We start from the raw sequence: 22,009 nt of genomic DNA on the forward strand, positions 1-22,009 counted from the left end.
GAAGCTTGCAAATTGTTTTTATTTTACATGCTTTTTTAAATTTCATAATTGCATTTTCACAATACGAGGACCCTGAAAATACCATTTCAGATAATTCGTCTCCATCAAAGCTGTGTCCCAATAGACCTTTCAGTGATTGCCAGAGATCTACACTTGAAATGTACATGAATCAACACGAAAGGTTCTCTCAAAACCTATTTGTATATGCATTTAATACTTTAAAAGTTACAGTTTAGGAGCCTAAAGCTGACGAAAGCATTACAAACCACTACAGAAGAAGGAGCATAACAGGTAATAATATTTAAAACTGGTTGTATTTTTAACATGATACACTTTTAATGACACCATACGGTTTCACTCAAAACTACAACATAAGATATTTTCAACAATAAAGTTCGAAAACACAAAATATAAATAAAAGCTCATTTATTTGAATCGCCACTACATCATCACTAAGGAATACGAAAAACGGTACTAACATCTTATAAAACATTTTATCATATACTAACTAGGGTAACAGTTAGTTATGGTACTAACTAGAGTAGAGTTATGGTACTAACTAAAATAACAGTATAATTATGGTACTAACTAAAGTAACAGTATAGTTATGGTACTAACTGAAGTAATAATATAGATATGGTACTAACTGAAGTAACAGTATAGTTATGGTACTAACTGAAGTAATAATATAGATATGGTACGAACTAAATACACAGTATAGTTACAGCACTACCTAAAGTAACACTATAGTTATGGTTCTAAATAAAGTAACATGTGTAATTATGGTACTTACTGAAATATAGTTATGGTACTAACCTATGTACAGTATATATATATATATATGGTACTAACTAAACTAACAGTATAATTATGGTACCAACTGAAGTAACAATATAGTTATGGTATTAACTAAAGTAACAGTATAATTATGGTACCAACTGAAGTAACAATATAGTTATGGTATTAACTAAAGTAACAGTATAATTATGGTATTAACTAAAATAACAGTACAGTTATCTTACTAACTGATGTAACAGTATAGTTATGGTACTAACTAGAGTATAGATGTACTATTAAAGTAAAGTATATTTATTTTGCTAACTAAAATAACAGTATAGTTATGGTATTAACTAAAGTAACAACATAGTTATTGTTATAACTGAAGTAACAGTATAGTTATGGTACTAAGTGAAGTAACAGTATAGTTATGGTACTAACTGAAGTAATAATGTGGTTATCGTAGTAACTAAATCAACAGTATAGGGTTGGCACTACCTAAAGTAGCACTATAGATATGGTACTAAATAAAATAACAATATAATTATGGTACAACTAAACTAACAGTATAGTTATGGTACTAACTGAAGTAACAGTATAGTTATGGTACTAACTGAAGTAATAATATAGATATGGTTCTAAATAAAGTAACATGTGTAATTATGGTACAACTAAAGTAACAATATAATTATGGTTCTAACTGAAGTATAGTTCTAGTACCAACTGAAGTAACAACACAGTTTTGGTATTATCTAAAGTAACAGTATAATTATGGTAGTAACTAAGGTGACAGTACAGTTATGGTACCGACGGATGCAACAGCATAATTATGGTACTGACTAAAGTAACAGTATAGTTAGGGATCTAAATAAAGTATCAGTGTAGTTGAGGTACTAACTGAAGTATAGTTATGGTAGTAACTGAAGTAACAGTATATTTATGGTACTAACTAAAGGAACAATATAGTTATGGTACTAAATAAAGGAACAGTACAGTTATGGTACTAACTGAAGTAACAGTATAGTTATGGTACTAACTGATGTACTAATATAGTTATGACTAAATTAACAGTATACTTGTGGCACTACCTAAAGTATCACTATAGTTATGGTATTAAATAAAGTAACAGTATAGTTATGGTACTAACGAAAGTACTAATATAGTTATGGTACTAACTGAAGTAACAATACCGTTGTGGTACTAACTGTAGTTATGGTACTAACTGTAGTTGAAGTATGGTACTAACTGTAGTTATGGTACTAACTATAGTTGAAGTATAGCACTAACTGTGGTTATGGTACTAAATTCAATATTGTACCAAAATTGGAAATAAAATATGTTTGTGAAAACTACTGACAGTTTGAAATTGTTTTACGAAAGGGTTAAGCAAGTGGAAGTAGTTTTCTTTGATTTTGTACACTTGGGATCCATGGTTAGGTGATGTTGTATAGCTAGGGATCCATGGTTAGGTGATGTTGTATAGCTAGGGAACCATGGTTAGGTGATGTTGTATAGCTAGGGATCCATGGTTAGGTGATGTTGTATAGCTAGGGAACCATGGTTAGGTGATGTTGTATAGCTAGGGATCCATGGTTAGGTGATGTTGTATAGCTAGGGAACCATTGTTAGGTGATGTTGTATAATTAGGGATCCATTGTTAGGTGATGTTGTATAGCCAGGAACCATGGTTAGGTGATGTTGTATAGCTAGGAACCATTGTTAGGTGATGCTGTATAGCTAGGATCCATGGTTAGGTGATGTTGTATAGCTAGGAACCATTGTTAGGTGATGTTGTATAGCTAGGGAACCATGGTTAGGTGATGTTGTATAGCTAGGAACCATTGTTAGGTGATGTTGTATAGCCAGGAACCATGGTTAGTGATGTTGTATAGCCAGAGAACCATTGTTAGGTGATGTTGTATAGCTAGGATCCATTGTTAGGTGATGCTGTATAGCTAGGAACCATGGCTAGGTGATGCTGTATAGCCAGGGATCCATTGTTAGGTGATGTTGTATAGCTAGGATCCATGGTTAGGTGATGTTGTATAGCTAGGGATCCATTGTTAGGTGATGCTGTATAGCCAGGATCCATGGTTAGGTGATGTTGTATAGCTAGGGATCCATTGTTAGGTGATGTTGTATAGCTAGGGATCCATGGTTAGGTGATGTTGTATAGCTAGGGATCCATAATTAGGTGATGTTGTATAACTAGGGAACCATTGTTAGGTGATGTTGTATAGCTAGGGATCCATTGTTAGGTGATGTTGTATAGCTAGGGAACCATTGTTAGGTGATGTTGTATAGCTAGGGAACCATTGTTAAGTGATGTTGTATAGCTAGGAACCATGGTTAGTGATGTTGTATAGCTAGGAACCATTGTTAGGTGATGTTGTACACTTGGGATCCATGGTTAGGTAATGTTGTATATCTAGGAACCATGGTTAGGTGATGTTGTATAGCTAGGAACCATGGTTAGGTGATGTTGTATAGCTAGGAACCATTGTTAGGTGATGTTGTATAGCTAGGAACCATGGTTAGGTGATGTTGTATAGCTAGGATCCATGGTTAGGTGATGTTGTATAGCTAGGATCCATTGTTAGGTGATGTTGTATAGCTAGGGATCCATGGTTAGGTGATGTTGTATAGCTAGGATCCATTGTTAGGTGATGTTGTATAGCTAGGGATCCATGGTTAGGTGATGTTGTATAGCCATGGAACCATTGTTAGGTGATGCTGTATAGCTAGGGATCCATTGTTAGGTGATGTTGTATAGCCAGGAACCATGGTTAGGTGATGTTGTATAGCTAGGAACCATTGTTAGGTGATGTTGTATAGCTAGGGATCCATGGTTAGGTGATGTTGTATAGCTAGGAACCATTGTTAGGTGATGTTGTATAGCTAGGGAACCATGGTTAAGTGATGTTGTATAGCTAGGAACCATTGTTAGGTGATGTTGTATAGCCAGGAACCATGGTTAGGCGATGTTGTATAGCTAGAGAACCATTGTTAGGTGATGTTGTATAGCTAGGATCCATTGTTAGGTGATGTTGTATAGCTAGGAACCATGGCTAGTGATGTTGTATAGCTAGGATCCATTGTTAGGTGATGTTGTATAGCTAGGGATCCATGGTTAGGTGATGTTGTATAGCTAGGGATCCATTGTTAGGTGATGTTGTATAGCTAGGGATCCATGGTTAGGTGATGTTGTATAGCTAGGGATCCATTGTTAGGTGATGTTGTATAGCTAGGGATCCATGGTTAGGTGATGTTGTATAGCTAGGGATCCATATTAGGTGATGTTGTATAACTAGGGAACCATTGTTAGGTGATGTTGTATAGCTAGGATCCATTGTTAGGTGATGTTGTATAGCTAGGAACCATTGTTAGGTGATGTTGTATAGCTAGGGAACCATTGTTAAGTGATGTTGTATAGCTAGGGAACCATGGTTAGGTGATGTTGTATAGCTAGGGAACCATTGTTAGGTGATGTTGTACACTTGGGATCCATGGTTAGGTAATGTTGTATATCTAGGGAACCATGGTTAGGTGATGTTGTATAGCTAGGGAACCATGGTTAGGTGATGTTGTATAGCTAGGGAACCATTGTTAGGTGATGTTGTATAGCTAGGAACCATGGTTAGTGATGTTGTATAGCTAGGGATCCATGGTTAGGTGATGTTGTATAGCTAGGGATCCATTGTTAGGTGATGTTGTATAGCTAGGGATCCATGGTTAGGTGATGTTGTATAGCTAGGGATCCATTGTTAGGTGATGTTGTATAGCTAGGGATCCATGGTTAGGTGATGTTGTATAGCTAGGGAACCATTGTTAGGTGATGTTGTACACTTGGGATCCATGGTTAGGTGATGTTGTATAGCTAGGGAACCATGGTTAGGTGATGTTGTGTAGCTAGTGAACCATTGTTAGGTGATGTTGTATAGCTAGGGAACCATGGTTAGGTGATGTTGTATAGCTAGGAACCATTGTTAAGTGATGTTGTATAGCTGGGGAACCATGGTTAGGTGATGTTGTATAGCTAGGAACCATGGTTAGGTGATGTTGTATAGCTAGGGAACCATGGTTAGGTGATGTTGTATAGCTAGGGATCCATGGTTAGGTAATGTTGTATATCTAGGGAACCATGGTTAGGTGATGTTGTATAGCTAGGGAACCATTGTTAGGTGATGTTGTATAGCTAGGAACCATGGTTAGGTGATGTTGTATAGCCAGGAACCATGGTTAGGTGATGTTGTATAGCTAGGGATCCATTGTTAGGTGATGTTGTATAGCTAGGATCCATTGTTAGGTGATGTTGTATAGCTAGGGACCATGGTTAGGTGATGCTGTATAGCCAGGAACCATGATTAGGTGATGTTGTATAGCTAGGAACCATGGTTAGGTGATGTTGTATAGCTAGGAACCATGGTTAGGTGATGTTGTATAGCCAGGATCCATGGTTAGGTGATGCTGTATAGCCAGGGAACCATTGTTAGGTGATGTTGTATAGCTAGGATCCATTGTTAGGTGATGTTGTATAGCTAGGGAACCATTGTTAGGGTGATGTTGTATAGCTAGGAACCATGGTTAGGTGATGTTGTATAGCTAGGAACCATTGTTAGGTGATGTTGTATAGCTAGGAACCATTGTTAGGTGATGTTGTACACCTGGGATCCATGGTTAGGTAATGTTGTATATCCAGGAACCATGGTTAGGTGATGCTGTATAGCTAGGAACCATGGTTAGTGATGTTGTATAGCTAGGGATCCATTGTTAGGTGATGTTGTATAGCTAGGATCCATTGTTAGGTGATGTTGTATAGCTAGGAACCATGGTTAGGTGATGTTGTATAGCCAGGAACCATGATTAGGTGATGTTGTATAGCCAGGAACCATTGTTAGTGATGCTTGTATAGCCAGGATCCGTGGTTAGTGATGCTGTATAGCTAGGAACCATGGTTAGTGATGCTGTATAGCCAGGATCCATGGTTAGTGATGTTGTATAGCCAGGAACCATTGTTAGGTGATGTTGTATAGCTAGGGATCCATTGTTAGGTGATGTTGTATAGCTAGGGAACCATGGTTAGGTGATGTTGTATAGCTAGGGAACCATTGTTAGGTGATGTTGTATAGCTAGGGATCCATGGTTAGGTGATGTTGTATAGCTAGGGAACCATTGTTAGGTGATGTTGTATAGCTAGGGAACCATTGTTAGGTGATGTTGTATAGCTAGGGATGCATTGTTAGGTGATGTTGTATAGCTAGGGATCCATTGTTAGGTGATATTGTAATTTGTTTTGGTTTGGTTTATTATGGGTTTTGGGCAAAGCTGCAATAGGGCTATCTGCGCTAGCCGTCCGTAATTTCAGTGTAAGACTAGAGAGAAGGCAGCTAGTCATCACCACTCACTGCCATCTCTTGGGCTATTCTTTTACTAACCAATAGTGGGATTGACCGTTACATTATAACGCCCCCACTGCTGAAAGGGCAAGAATGTTTGGTGTGATGGGGATTCGAGCCCGCGACCTTCGAATTAGAAGTCGAGTATCTTAACTACCTGGCCATGCCGGGCCATGTAATGCTGTTTATCTATGGAAACAATGTTCAGTTAATGTTTTGTAGCTAAGGAAGAGTGTTTAGATGGTGTATTAAGTATACTATATAGTAGGGTAAGGAATGTTAATTATATAGTTTTGTTGTACAGTACACGAACTAATATTATGTATTACATACAGTACACGAACTGGTATTAGGAATGATGTACAGTACTGGGACGTCGTAGTTGTGAGACGTCACAACAGAGAGCCGGATGTTGTCATGCCGCCATGACAATTGACCACGGAAGTCGTCTGTCCTTTGAAAGAACTTTGGTGAGGCACGTCACGTGACACCATAGTTCAAGTGCTGTTATTTAAAATTCTGAATCATAGAACATTAAAGTTGAATGTTTTACCTTGTGTTTATAACCTGGTAATAAGTCATCTTGTACAATTAAATATGATAAACTAAAGACTTCTGTTTAATCATTCACTTCATTATTATAGAAACTACATGACATAGCAACACTTACTATTTTTATGATTTTATATAGAACTTGAAGTACAAAACATAGTATACCGTTAAAACTTTGTGGTTTGGGAGTAAAATTACAGATTTGTTTACGTGTTAATCATAAAATCTGTAACTGTTATCTTGTACAGACTTCTAACTTACGTTAATACTGTTTGAAATGTCCAAACTAAGATGGCGTTGTTGAACTTTGATTGTTATGAAATACAGAAGATGTTGTCACGTTTCTAATAAAACAATCCTTCCTTGAAGCCTGTAGAATAAAAGATGAATAGAATTTAGATGTCTGAAATGTTGTAAAATAACACACAGACGCGTTAGTAAAATACGTTATTTCTAGTTTGTTATGGTAAGTCATTTCATGATAATTAAAACGTGTGGCAAGTCAGAAATTATATTAAACCATAACATTTAACCTTAATAGTTCAGAAAATATCAAATAACTGTTTTACAAATGAAGATATTTTATATCCGAAAAGAGTTGGAAGTCACAGCTTAAAAAGGATTTTTAATTATAAATAATGTTATTATTATATCATGTTTTATAAATAAAAAAAACTTCTTGTTTATCATTACAGAATGCACTTTACAATAACGGTGTATCTCAGAACGGCTGATACGGGTATTAAAACTTTTATTGATATGCAGAGAACAACGTTTCGACCTTTCTTGTTCAACTTCAGGTTAAATGACCTAGGAAGATCGAAACGTTGTTCTCTCCTTATTAATAAAAGTTTTAATACCCATACCAGCCGTTCTGAGATACATTTTTATTTCAAGTGGGTTTCTCGTCTGCAAGAACTACTTTACGATAACAGTGTAAAATCACGGATGTGATAAATATACCTAAACATTTATTAACGAAACTTCAAGATACAATAATATATTTATGTTAACTTATAAAACACTGAATAAGGTTTCGTACAAATGTCGTACACTATGTTCATATTACTATTTCAGTTAGACTTTATATTTGTAATATGTGTAACATTACGTGAAAGCAGATGCTATGATTATCACGAAACATTTTGATACATTGTTCTAAAGATATGCCATTACATGAATAAAACATTAAAGGAATCAGACTTGTGCATCAAAGTCAGTCATAATCGTGCCATATTTATTCACGCTGCATATTGAATACAAACTAAACATTTGGGATTTCAGTTTATTAGCTTATTGAACGTTTCATTACTTTCATAATTTCGATATTATCTTTTTACTTAAAAAATATAAGAATTGTCAATTGTAAATCATTTGAAAGCTTTATGAATAGAATCTATAAACGATCTTGAAAAATATGTTAATTCTGTTGGTTGTTACGGTAGAAGATATGGTTTATAATAAAATACGGTTCTTTTACATTTTATAAACATATTATCGTTACTGTTTATCATTACAGGGTACACCCCTCCCCCTCCAAACTACATTGTTTGCATCTATAACCATGAAGAACGGAGTTTCTATGTCACTGAATTCAACAGTCTGTAACAAAAACAAGTTTTTATATTTTTGCACATTACATAATGACACAGAAAGATTCGATGGATATTAGAAAGTTGGTATCTGTATTAAGTCACTGCTTTCTGTAGAAGTCACATATTTGTAGTTGAAAACTACTGTTGTTTACAGATATAACCTGCACCAGATATATCTGTTCTTCAAGGTCGATTTGTAAATAAATATCAGTAAAGTCCACTCTACAAGTTAGGTTGTGTGCTCTTCAAATTTGTCAAAGGAACACATTTTGCTATTCTACAAGTTAGGTTGTGTGGTCTTCAAATTTATCAAAGGAACACATTCTGCTATTCTACAAGTTAGGTTGTGTGCTCTTCATATTTGTCAAAGGAACACATTCTGCTATTCTACAAGTTAGGTTGTGTGGTCTTCAAATTTATCAAAGGAACACATTCTGCTATTCTACAAGTTAGGTTGTGTGGTCTTCAAATTTATCAAAGGAACACATTCTGCTATTCTACAAGTTAGGTTGTGTGCTCTTCATATTTGTCAAATGAACACATTCTGCTATTCTACAAGTTAGGTTGTGTGGTCTTCAAATTTGTCAAAGGAACACATTCTGCTATTCTACAAGTTAGGTTGTGTGGTCTTCAAATTTATCAAAGGAACACATTCTGCTATTCTACAAGTTAGGTTGTGTGCTCTTCAAATTTGTCAAAGGAACACATTCTGCTAACAGCTTGATACCTTTAGATATTTAGGAATAACATAAATTGGAACATATATGAATTATAACACACTAAATAATGTAGATTAACTTAACTTTAATACAAGTCGTGTACATCTTAGTTAGTGTACAATTGTTGTGTACTTTCCAGTGATTTAGACACTCGTTACCGATCTGTGTTCATTATTCGTATAGCTGTCAGTGATTTCAACTCGATAATGAACCTGTTCTATTGTCATGCAATATTTGAACATAATCCTTACATGAACTAATATATTTCATTGGATACATAACAACACAGAACACTGATTGTAACATGAAAAATTAGATTCTTATCACATAGATACTAATAATTCGTAAACGTTATACTTACATAAATTATGTTAACAGCGTTAACAGCACCGTTATTAACATGATGTGCGGTAACTTATTAATATCTTATAAATCTTCATGATCTCGGGTTGGTTTATTGCTGAAGATTTGATGTGTTGAAGTGTTTTATGAGGTAGGGTTAACACTGTCAGGCTCTTGTACAATATAAATTATGGATAATGTGTTGAATACTTTGATGTTACATCAGTTTGTTTATGAATATCATAATGGTTATTTTCAATATGACGATACCTTTTTCTTGTTTCTTTTGTTTTGAATTTCGCGCAAACTACTGAAAGTTATCTGCGCTAGCCGTCCCTAATTTAGCAGTGCAAAACTAGAAGGAAGGCAGCTAGTCATTACCACCCACCGCCAACTCTTGGGCTACTCTTTTTACCAACGAATAGTGGGATTGACCGTCACATTATAACGCCCCCACGGCTGGGAGAGCGAGCATGTTTGGCGCGACGGGGATGCGAACCCGCGACCCTCAGATTACGAGTCGAACGCCTTAACTCACCTGGCCATGCTGGGCCTACGTTTTGTTAACTTTTGACAAAAATATAGTCAACAAAAAGAGACATATGTATCCCTTTACATGAAGTCAGTTTATTAAGATGGTTCATATAACTTCACGTTCATCAACATAGATTTATCTCCACAGACTGTGGATGACATAGGTTCCCTTGTACAGCTTGTACACAGTCTAAATAATAATAAAAAAACAACAACAAATAACTTTCGTTAATTGTGTAACTACACCCTGAGTAAATACGTGACGTTCAAACACGTAGCAATAAGGTTGATAATGTTGTTTTTACAAATCTTTCTTTAGTGACCCTTTTATATGGGTTTCAAACAGAATATGAACTGGACACAGCTTGCGACCATGCCATTACTAACGAGTTCTTTTTCTTAGTACCACAACTCGTAGGGTTAGCAGGAACACAACACAGGAGTCAATCAATCTCAGGTGACGATATGCAGAGATTGATTTTTAAGGTAATGTATATCATTGAAATTAATATCAATTAATTAAAAATTGTAAACAGTTAAAATGACATAAAAACAGAAGATGATAAAATTGGTTTTTCTCCACTGTTAACGCGACATCATCAAGTACGTTATAAACCCGAACGCAAGTTTTGATACTTTGTTTGTTTCGGAACAAAGCTACTCGAGGGCTATCTGTGCTAGCCGTCCCTAATTTAGCAGTGTAAGACTAGAGGGAAGGCAGCTAGTCATCACCACCCACCGCCAACTCTTGGGCTACTCTTTTTACCAACGAATAGTGGGATTGACCGTCACATTATAACGCCCCCACGGCTGGGAGAGCGAGCATGTTTGGCGCGACGGGGATGCGAACCCGCGACCCTCAGATTACGAGTCGCACGCCTTAACACGCTTGGCCATGCCAGGCCGTGATTTTGGATACATCTAACTGTGATGTCATGACCTTTACCTTAGAGTATATATAAACTTCTATTTTATAGATTATAGACGTACCAATTCGAATTGGTTCTTTTATTTAAAGTTTAATAACATAGGTTTCATAATTTTGTTTTCACTGCGATTTTGTGTTGGCAGATACGTAACGGACCATGTCCATGTTCTAGTATATAAGTATTGGTTTCCTCTTGATAGAATATGTTGTTGTATGGCTGTTCTTCCATTTTACATTATACGGGCCAGTGTACGTAAACTATAACACGTTTTTACAAGATTGAACAGTGTGACAACTTTTAGGCTAACTGTACCACACTAACGTAATGGGATCGAGTTACCAGTTCAGAACATTCCATGAGTGCGGCATCTATACAACAATGGTTGTCAGTTTTATTTTTAGTGTTAAAAATCTCAATCTTGGACTTTATTCAGTTAGTCACCAAAGTTTTCATATTTAACTTTTTTAATGGTTACACTTCAAACAATGTTACATGTTACATTGCTAATTCTGTAGGTTATATTGCTTGTTTATTATCGTTCTACTACTAAATATAACATAGCAATGCTACCTTCTCTTGACCTATAAAGATGTACTTATTTAGGGCTAAGAATTTGTTTCAATTATTTATGTATCAGAAATCATAGTTTATTTTCACAGCTTAATAGTTTTTACAACTGCCACCCGGGGCGCTTAAAAAGCACGACCTTGAGCAACTTGTGTAAGAAACTTTAGTATCTGTGATTGGTAGCAGCTGAACTACTTGAGATAAAGTTTAAATCCAATGTTTGTGACGTTTCTTCCTAAGCCACTAGGCCTTGTTTCTACTCCTTGAATAATGTTTCTTTGTAACGTGAAAAACTGCTCGTTTTGAGCTATCGCTGGGAATAATTGTAGACAATTTGAAAATCAGAATAATGAGTGAGACGGAAACCAGAAATGATATCTCAGGTTAGTAAAAATAATGAGTTGAAAATTAATTATTAACATTTATTAAATAATTAAACTTTACAATACAGATATCAGTGTTTGAAGATTATTGAAACTCTTAAGTGGATATCAGATGTTTACAACAAACTTTTGTTGACTCCGGGTTTTCGTGGGTTTGACCTTAGTCAAAGTGCTGGACCCATGTCATTTTATGTTATGTTTAGTTATTTAAAGGAAGAACACACTCAAATTGTTACTAGCTATAAAACTAGGTGTTAATCTTAACAGTTTTGTATTGTTCTAGTTAGATCATTTACAACAATATCACAAGCTATACAGTAGACAGGTAGTGGTTTATATATTTTTTAACGTCCTAACACTTTAACATCAAGTCCATTTGGTTGTTCCACGAAGCTCGGGATACAGAATAGATGAAATAAGCTTCGATCTCAGTATCAGGTGCTGACATTTCTCGATATGAAATAGATACATATGGGAAAATCGTTAAAAAATAAACCACGAACTTTGCAAGAGAAGGAAAATTGAGCCAAATGTTTATGTTAACATGGGAAGTGAAACGTGTTGATAAAGTGACACCAACACCGACCACTCTATCATTAACACTTTGACTTTTCACAAAACTTCACCTTTAACTATTCAAGTTAATCGTATCAAAAGAGAACGAATCGCTTTGGCCCAAAGTCTAAACAGTACAGCCCGAGAATGGACCAGTAAATAGCGTGCCGGACTGTGAATATGTAATTATGTGATTTTATTGGGTCCAACATGGATCTATGTTTTATACCCTGTACGTGTTATAAGAATAACAGTCATACTCAACTGTTCTGTTTGATGAAAACAGACAGTTAAAGAGTTGGAGATGTGTGGTTTGGGCTAGACACCTTCCATTTCAAAACTAGGAACGGTAAACTCAGATATACCCTCGTGAAGTATTGTACGAAATTCAGCAAAAATGAACACCATAGAGAAGCAGTACGCCAATCAAAAGAGAGTGAAACCTGACATCACTAAAGTGTATTAGTGCGTCTTCAGGTAGTTTGTTTTAGAAACTTAGGCTCATATTACTCGACTGCCCAAGAATCAAAACTATCTACATCTTGACACGTTTCTTACGTAGTGTTCAGTTCAGCAATTTAATATCCTGTCACAGACCGTGACTTTTGACCTCTGTTTTAGAGAAGTACCCCAGCGGTCACAGGTTATTTTCTGTCTCTGAAGAAATAACGGAATTATCAAAATAATCTGTTTAATGTGGCAAAAGTAAATAAGGATACAAAATACTGAAACTTTCGGTTGAAACAATGTTTGTTTGTTTGTTTTTGAATTTCGCACAAAGCTACTCGAGGGCTATCTGTGCTAACCGTCCCTAATTTAGCAGTGTAAGACTAGAGGGAAGGCAGATAGTCATCACCACCCACCGCCAACTCTTGGGCTACTCTTTTACCAACGAATAGTGGGATTGACCGTCACATTATAACGCCCTCACGGCTGAAAGGGCGAGCATGTTGGCGCAAAGGGGATGCGAACCAGTGATCCTCAGATTATGAGTCGCACGCCTTAACACGCTTGGCCATTCCGGGCCAGAAACAATGTTACGATACATGTCTGTGTTTCTATAGTGACATTGTTATAACAGATGTTTGTGTTTCTATAGTGGCAATGTTAAAGTAGTTGTCTGTGTTTCTATAGTGACAATGTTATAACAGATGTCTGTGTTTCTATAGTGACATTGTTATAACAAATGTCTGTGTTTCTGTAGTCACAGTATTATGATACATGTCTGTGTTTCTATACTGACAGTATTATGTTACATGTCTGTATTTCTACGGGGATAATGCTACGGTACACGTATGTGTTCCTGTAGTGACAGAGTAGTCTTCAGTTTGGAAGACAGTTTAGTGTAAGAAGTGTTCTAAACGGACGTTCCCTGTCTCCAGACAGTTTAGTGGATGAAGTGTTCTAAACGGACGTTCCCTGTCTCCAGACAGTTTAGTGTAAGAAGTGTTCTAAACGAACGTTCCCTGTCTCCAGACAGTTTAGTGTAAGAAGTGTTCTAAACGGACGTTCCCTGTCTCCAGACAGTTTAGTGTAAGAAGTGATCTAAACGAAAGAAAGAACAGCGATGGAGAATACACGTGACCTCCAAGAGAATGAGAGGAACTAGTCCTGAAAACTGCCTATTAAACATATCCCTTGTTTAGTCCCGAAAACTGCCTATTAAACATATCCCTTGTTTAGTCCTGAAAACAGCTTATTAAACATATCCCTTGTTTAGTCCTGAAAACAGCTTATTAAACATATCCCTTGTTTAGTACTGAAAACTGCCTATTAAACATATCCCTTGTTTAATCCTGAAAACTGCCTATTAAACATATCCCTTGTTTATTCCTGAAAACTGCCTATTAAAAATATCCCATTTTTAGTCCTGAAAACTGCCTATTAAACATATCCCTTCTTTAAAAATGAAGTGAATAATTATATTAGTGACACGTGTATTACATATCTATTTGAAACAAACCAAAAATAATAGTTCGTATATTTATTGGAAAATATTATAATTTTAATTGAGCAATTTCATACAGTCAGCTGTTTGTGATTGTGTTACAAATGAATATATAGTGTTATGTTTACATTAAAGATGGTTAACTAATACAGTTACATAAAACCATTTGTTTAACGTCCGTCTATGAGAGTGATAACGTTACATTCTTCTAACAGCAAAATCCAAACCAAACAAGAAAAATGTACAGCCAATAAACTTCTTAAATGATGGTTTTCAACTGTCATTTCGAAACGTACCACCAGATGGCGGATGGGGATGGATGGTTGTGCTGGGAATTGTTGTGAATAATATCTTTATAATGGGACAAGTGAAGGCATCTGGTGTTTATCTAACGATGCTGATGGACGAATATAAAGCTAAATCGTCGAAGGTATCATGGGTCACCTCGTTACAATATACATTAATAAATGTTCTGGGTAAGTCTGTTGGTTTACCTTATGTTATCTTGTTTCTTAAAGATTACCTTAACAAACATTCAGTGTAAGTCTGATGGTTTACCTTATGTTATCTTGTTTCTTAGAGATTACCTTAACAAACGTTCAGTGTAAGTCTGATGGTTTACCTTATGTTATCTTGTTTCTTAGAGATTACCTTAACAAACGTTCAGTGTAAGTCTGTTGGTTTACCTTATGTTATCTTGCTTCTTAGAGATTACCTTAACAAACGTTCAGTGTAAGTCTGATGGTTTACCTTATGTTATCTTGTTTCTTAGAGATTACCTTAACAAACGTTTAGTGTAAGTCTGATGGTTTACCTTATGTTATCTTGTTTCTTAGAGATTACCTTAACAAACGTTCAGTGTAAGTCTGATAGTTTTCCTTATGTTGCCTTGTTTGTTAAAGATTACATTGTTAAACGTTCAGGGTAAGTATGTTGGTTTACCTTATGTTATCTTGTTTCTTAGAGATTACCTTAACAAACGTTCTGGGTAAGTCTGTTGGTTTACTTTATGTTATCTTGTTTCTTAGAGATTACCTTAACAAACGTTCGGTGTAAGTCTGATGGTTTACCTTATGTTGCCTTGTTTGTTAAAGATTACATTGTTAAACGTTCGGTGTAAGTCTGATGGTTTACCTTATGTTGCCTTGTTTGTTAAAGATTACATTGTTAAACGTTCGGTGTAAATCTGTTGGTTTACCTTATGTTGCCTTGTTTGTTAAAGATTACATTGTTAAACGTTCGGTGTAAGTCTGATGGTTTACCTTATGTTGCCTTGTTTGTTAAAGATTACATTGTTAAACGTTCGGTGTAAATCTGTTGGTTTACCTTATGTTGCCTTGTTTGTTAAAGATTACATTGTTAAACGTTCGGTGTAAATCTGTTGGTTTACCTTATGTTGCCTTGTTTGTTAAAGATTACATTGTTAAACGTTCAGGGTAAATCTGTTGGTTTACCTTGCTTTCAGTAAACGATGGACACACATTTAAGAACTATTTATCTGGTGATTTGTTTTGACTAGTTTAGTATAGGAATCACAGACTCTATTTTTGTTTGTTTTTTCTTCAGGTCCTTTCTGGAGCGCCACAGCCGAGATTGTTGATGTTCGCATAATCATGATAGGTGGCACTGTAATGCATTCTGTTGGCCTTGTGTGTTCTTGCTATGGACCAAATGTCGAATTTCTCTTCTTTTCATTGGGAATTCTGGGAGGTATAGAGCTGAAACTAAGTTTAGGCTATATATGCATGTTTTTAGATTACTTAGAATGACAAGCTCTATAAAAACTACAGCAGGTGTGCAACACTATTTATGATAAAAATGAAACTAAACTTATGAAAAGTTGAGGTATTTACGAAAACCGGTGTTCAAATAAATAACTGAGATCAATATGGAAAATATGTCATCCAGGGAGTTCTAAAAACATATAGTCTTATCTGTGGCGTGCAACTCGTAATCTGAGGGTCCCGGGTTCGCATCTCGGTCACACCAAACATGCTCGCCCTTTCAGCCGTGGGGGCGTTATAAAGTTACGACCAATCCCACTATTCGTTGGTAAAAGAGTAGCCCAAGAGTTGGCGGTGGGTGGTGATGACTAGCTGCCTTCCCTCTTACACTGCTAAATTAGGGACGGCTAGCACAGACAGCCCTCATGTAGCTTTGTGTGAAATTCAAAAATAAACAAAACAAACTTTTTATCTGCTATTTAATAAAACATAACAAATTAACAACATTTTCAAGAGGGGGGAAACTGTTTTTGCCCCTTCCTGTATATGTAGTCAAGACAGCTGAATTGGGTATGATAAAATTGTATTTAAGACACACTAAACAAGTAACAACGATTCGATCGTCTTAGGTCATCATCAAATTAAGAACGGTATTTGAAAAGTTACCATTATAGATCACGTGCCGTGTAAACGACAGCAAAGCTCACAGGGGCGATGTGAACACTTAATCTACAATAACTTTATTCTAATTATTCCTCTGTGTTAACTACATTATTGTTGTTAATATTAACTTGATACTGTCCTTAGAATATCAAAACGTTAACACTTCCATTTTCCTTTTAAATTAAAGTTTTTGCTACCCATATGCGAAATGTAAATACACAAAACAAATTAAATATCATAAACCTTAAGTAATCACGAGCAACACAATAATCTAATTTCATCAAAAGGAAACCTAATATTTACATATTCAGACTTCACATCTTTTGAGTAATTAAAAACTTTTTCCAACATATCTATCTGTATTACTTAGACATGGAAATATTTATTAATTGAAACTTATTTCCAGTATTTCTACTTGTATTACTTAGACATGGAAATATTTATTAATTGAAACTTGTTTCCAGTATTTCTACCTGTATTACTTAGACATGGAAATATTTATTAATTGAGACTTGTTTCCAGTATTTCTACCTGTATTACTTAGACATGGAAATATTTATTAATTGAAACTTGTTTCCAGTATTTCTACCTGTATTACTTAGACATGTAACTATTTATTAATTGAGACTTGTTTCCAATATTTCTACCTGTATTACTTAGACATGGAAATATTTATTAATTGAAACTTGTTTCCAGTATTTCTACCTGTATTACTTAGACATGGAAATATTTATTAATTGAAACTTGTTTCCAGTATTTCTACCTGTATTACTTAGACATGGAAATATTTATTAATTGAAACTTGTTTCCAGTATTTCTACCTGTATTACTTAGACATGGAAATATTTATTAATTGAAACTTGTTTCCAGTATTTCTACCTGTATTACTTAGACATGGAAATATTTATTAATTGAAACATGTTTCCAATATTTCTACATGTATTACTTAGACATGGAAATATTTATTAATTGAAACTTGTTTCCAGTATTTCTACCTGTATTACTTAGACATGGAAATATTTATTAATTGAGACTTGTTTCCAGTATTTCTACCTGTATTACTTAGACATGGAAATATTTATTAATTGAAACTTGTTTCCAGTATTTCTACCTGTATTACTTAGACATGGAAATATTTATTAATTGAAACTTGTTTCCAGTATTTCTACCTGTATTACTTAGACATGGAAATATTTATTAATTGAAACTTGTTTCCAGTATTTCTACCTGTATTACTTAGACATGGAAATATTTATTAATTGAAACATGTTTCCAATATTTCTACATGTATTACTTAGATATGTAAATATTTATTAATTGAAACTTGTTTCCAACATTTCTACCTGTATTACTTAGATATGTAAATATTTATTAATTGAAACATGTTTCCAGAGTTTCTACCTGTATTACTTAGACATGGAAATATTTATTAATTGAAACTTGTTTCCAGTATTTCTACCTGTATTACTTAGACATGGAAATATTTATTAATTGAAACTTGTTTCCAGTATTTCTACCTGTATTACTTAGACATGGAAATATTTATTAATTGAAACTTGTTTCCAGTATTTCTACCTGTATTACTTAGACATGGAAATATTTATTAATTGAAACATGTTTCCAATATTTCTACATGTATTACTTAGATATGTAAATATTTATTAATTGAAACTTGTTTCCAACATTTCTACCTGTATTACTTAGACATGTAAATATTTATTAATTGAAACATGTTTCCAGAGTTTCTACCTGTATTACTTAGACATGTAAATATTTATTAATTGAAACATGTTTCCAACATTTCTAACTCTACTTTTTGAAGTTGTTAATATATATTAATAGTAGCAATAAAATTTCTTATAGGAAGAACTCGTGTTGTTAACCCTTGTATGATGTTATTTTCCATTTTTGTGCCGTTATAATCTGTGTTCAACGCATTAAACGAAAGCATGTGGCCTCTAGCAGCCATTATTATAAGTAGAATTTAATGTTTAGTTTGAGATTCAGTGAGAACTATCTTATCTACAGATTAACTGCCATTAATTCTGTTAGTTAGCTTTCATTTCTTTCGTTGTCTCAGTTCTTTACCCCTTTTTTTTTTAGGAATTTCTTGTGGTATCTGCTATTTTTCTGGAGTGATAATGATTACAAAGTACTTTGATAAACGGCGAACCTTTGCTAACGGCCTTGGACTAGGAGCTACTGCTTTAGGGGGTATTTTAATGCCTTTACTACTAGAAGCATTGGTTTTTGAGTATGGAGTCCGTGGAACTATGCTTATTATGGGTTCTTTAATGTTACATGGAATTGTTGGCGCTATGTTATGGGAGCCGGTGGAGAGACATGTCAAAAAAGAACATATCATCATTGCAGAAACTCGCTTCAAGGATAATCATCAGACATTTCGCGGCCCTCGACATTCTGATCCTGTAATTAATTCAATATTTCAACAAGAAATTAGTGAACGCAAAGACCTGGAGAATCAGATCAAAGTTTCAGAAAAACATGAGAGAATTGATTCTGTAATTTCCGATCATTTGTCTCCAAGGAGGTTCACAGTTAACCATGTCGATCATTCCTTGATATGTAAGGATCTGGAAAGCAACACACGACGAGGAGCACGTGATTCCACTATGTTCACCAGCATGATCGACCTTGGAGGAACTGTTAGAAACATGAGTTCAGAGAAGCCGAAAAGAAAGGGCCTTGAAAATATTTTTCTACACTACAAGAATCTGTTCGACTTGTCACTGTTTTCGTCACTACAGTGGTACCTCCTAACTGTGACGTTTGTCCTCACGCTGACCGGATATCCTGGATCCCATATATTTCTCCCTCTTCGAGCACGCTACGCCGGATTGAGCTCTGAACAAGCGTCGTCTTTGATATCTGTCATGTCTGCGACGGATACAACAGCAAGAGTTACGTTTTCTTGGCTAGCAGATCGAAATTTCTGCCCAAGAAAATACTGGTACATTGGAGGTGTCGTATCGGCCGGAACTGCATGTATTGCCTTTATTTTCACCGACACTTACTTAAGCATGCTGGTTACAAGCTGTCTCACTGGCTCTGCATCCGGCTGTTATCTGCCACTGCTGTTAACCATCTTTGGAGAAGAATTTGAAGCAAGAAACTGGCTACAGCCTATAGCTTATCAGCCTTGTTCGCGGGCTTAGTTGTTTTGGGCACCATTCCATTTCTTGGTAAGTAATTCGTTTCATCATTCGCATACAAAACCTCTCTTTAAAAGTTTCATCATGAGCACAATTGTTGGAAAGATATCACTTGAAACGTTACGAAGAAAATAAAATGTAAACATTACCTCATAATGGATAAAATTTTTAATAAAAGCAAAAAAAACTGAAGTTTAATGTAAGAAAGAGATTACATTATATATCGGAACGAAACACTAATTAATACCAAGCAATGTAAGGAAACGTGTGTGTGTTATAGAAAATCTAACATTGTACTCGTCCTCTACCGACAAGGATGAATAAACACTGAGGTTCTAACTGTAAATTAACTGGTGTTCTAACTGTAAATTAACTGATGTTCTAACTACTAGCAAACTTAAACCTATCTTACCCTTCAACTGCTAACCATCTTAAACTGTCTCATGTTCTATTATTATACTGTCTGATGTTCTAGCTACTAGCCAATTTGAATTGTCTTACGTTTCAACTGCTAACCATCTTAAACTGTCTCATGTTTTGACTATTAGCCAACTTAAACTATCTTACGTTTCAACTACTAACCATCTTAAACTGTTTAATGTTCTAATTACAAGTCAAGTTCAACAGTCTCATGCTGTAACTACTATTATGCTGTATGATGTTCTAACTACTAGCCAACTTAAACTGTCTCTTGCTGTAACTACTATTATGCTGTCTGATGTTCTAACTACTAGCCAACTTAAACTGTCTCTTGGTGTAACTACTATTATGCTGTATGATGTTCTAACTACTAGCCAACTTAAACTGTCTCTTGCTGTAACTACTATTATGCTGTATGATGTTCTAACTACTAGCCAACTTAAACTGTCTCTTGCTGTAACTACTATTATGCTGTATGATGTTCTAACTACTAGCCAACTTAAACTGTCTCATGCTGTAACTACTATTATGCTGTATGATGTTCTAACTACTAGCCAACTTAAACTGTCTTGAGTACTGAATACTAGCCAAATTAAATTGTCTTAAGATGTAACTACGGGTTAAGTTAAATTCCTAAGTTCTAACTACTAGCCAATAAGTACCATATTAACAAACATGATAGTCCTAACAACTACTATATTGACTGACACAGCAGTTCTAACAACTACCATATCAACTAACATTACAGTCCTAACAGTTACCGTATTAGCTTACACTGGTCCCAACAGCTACCGTACTGACTGACATTACAGTCCTCACAAATACCGTATTATGTAATATGGATGAAAATGTAATTTTACATTCCTTTAAAATTGGTTTAAGTATACTATATCGCAGTGTTAACATTTGTATAAAAATACAATATTCATGTATTTTTAAAAGCATGATTATTTTACTTAACTAAATAGTAATGATCTTACTGTTTAGGCTACCTGGTGGACATCACAAGAAGTACAGTGTTGTGTTATAGCGTGCTCGGGGCCTGTTTGCTGACAGCAGGCTCTGTTGTTTTCCTCAGTCATCTCCTATCAACAAAAAGGGTAATATGAACATCTGTTGAATAGCAACACTTATAATAACAGTTGGACAGGATGTCTGGTCCACATAGTGTCGTGGATCTTCAACATTCCTTCATGGTGAACAATAAAACATACGTTGTCTTACAATAAACACAGAATGAAAATCATTCTTTTTTTAACGCTTGCAGTGTATAAATGTCAACATTTCTTTTAGCCTTTTGGCGTGAAGCAGAGTCATTCTCATGGTCGGCTTCACTGACGCAATCCCAGATTGTTGGCTTTAATCGAGACACACAGATTTTAACACTGGCAATACCAAATAAACTGACCAGAGACATATTACCATGATACAGACACACAGGGTTTAATACTGGCAATACCAAATAAACTGACCAGAGATACTTCCTCATGTCAACTGAGAATACAGATGTTCTATTCAAAAGCTTCAACCTTTTACAATGTGCTTCATATCAGGTTCACCTGTAAAGTTTATTTTGCCTTACGCTGCGTCATTACAGTCAACACGGTATGTGGCACATCCGAGGCTGTTGTTAGTAAGGAGGAGTTGAGACTGCACATTATAAATGGAGACAATAATCCATGGAGCTGTGATCCACGATGGGGATTTCAGAACGTGATCATCAGCTGCTGTG

At 35.2% G+C, this 22,009-nt stretch overlaps 1 protein-coding gene across 1 annotated transcript; it reads left to right on the forward strand.

The window, feature by feature from the left end:
* The first annotated feature begins 11,576 nt into the window (after window positions 1-11,576).
* On the forward strand, window positions 11,577-21,507 carry LOC143245429 (monocarboxylate transporter 5-like). Its single transcript, XM_076491780.1, has 5 exons — window positions 11,577-11,794; window positions 14,513-14,773; window positions 15,864-16,007; window positions 18,788-19,887; window positions 21,265-21,507. The coding sequence occupies exons 1-4, from the start codon at window positions 11,761-11,763 to the stop codon at window positions 19,858-19,860; spliced, it is 1,512 nt and encodes a 503-aa protein (XP_076347895.1). The 5' UTR covers window positions 11,577-11,760; the 3' UTR covers window positions 19,861-19,887; window positions 21,265-21,507.
* Window positions 21,508-22,009: the final 502 nt, after the last annotated feature.

This window comes from Tachypleus tridentatus, chromosome 2, assembly GCF_004210375.1.
Source record: "Tachypleus tridentatus isolate NWPU-2018 chromosome 2, ASM421037v1, whole genome shotgun sequence".
Taxonomy (NCBI): domain Eukaryota; kingdom Metazoa; phylum Arthropoda; class Merostomata; order Xiphosura; family Limulidae; genus Tachypleus; species Tachypleus tridentatus.

Coding starts and splice junctions, on each gene's coding strand:
- LOC143245429 (XM_076491780.1), top strand. CDS start 11,761: ATGAGTGAGACGGAAACCAGAAATGATATCTCAG. Junction 14,774..15,863: donor TACATTAATAAATGTTCTGG/GTAAGTCTGTTG, acceptor TTTTTTCTTCAG/GTCCTTTCTGGAGCGCCACA. Junction 16,008..18,787: donor TTCATTGGGAATTCTGGGAG/GTATAGAGCTGA, acceptor TTTTTTTTTTAG/GAATTTCTTGTGGTATCTGC.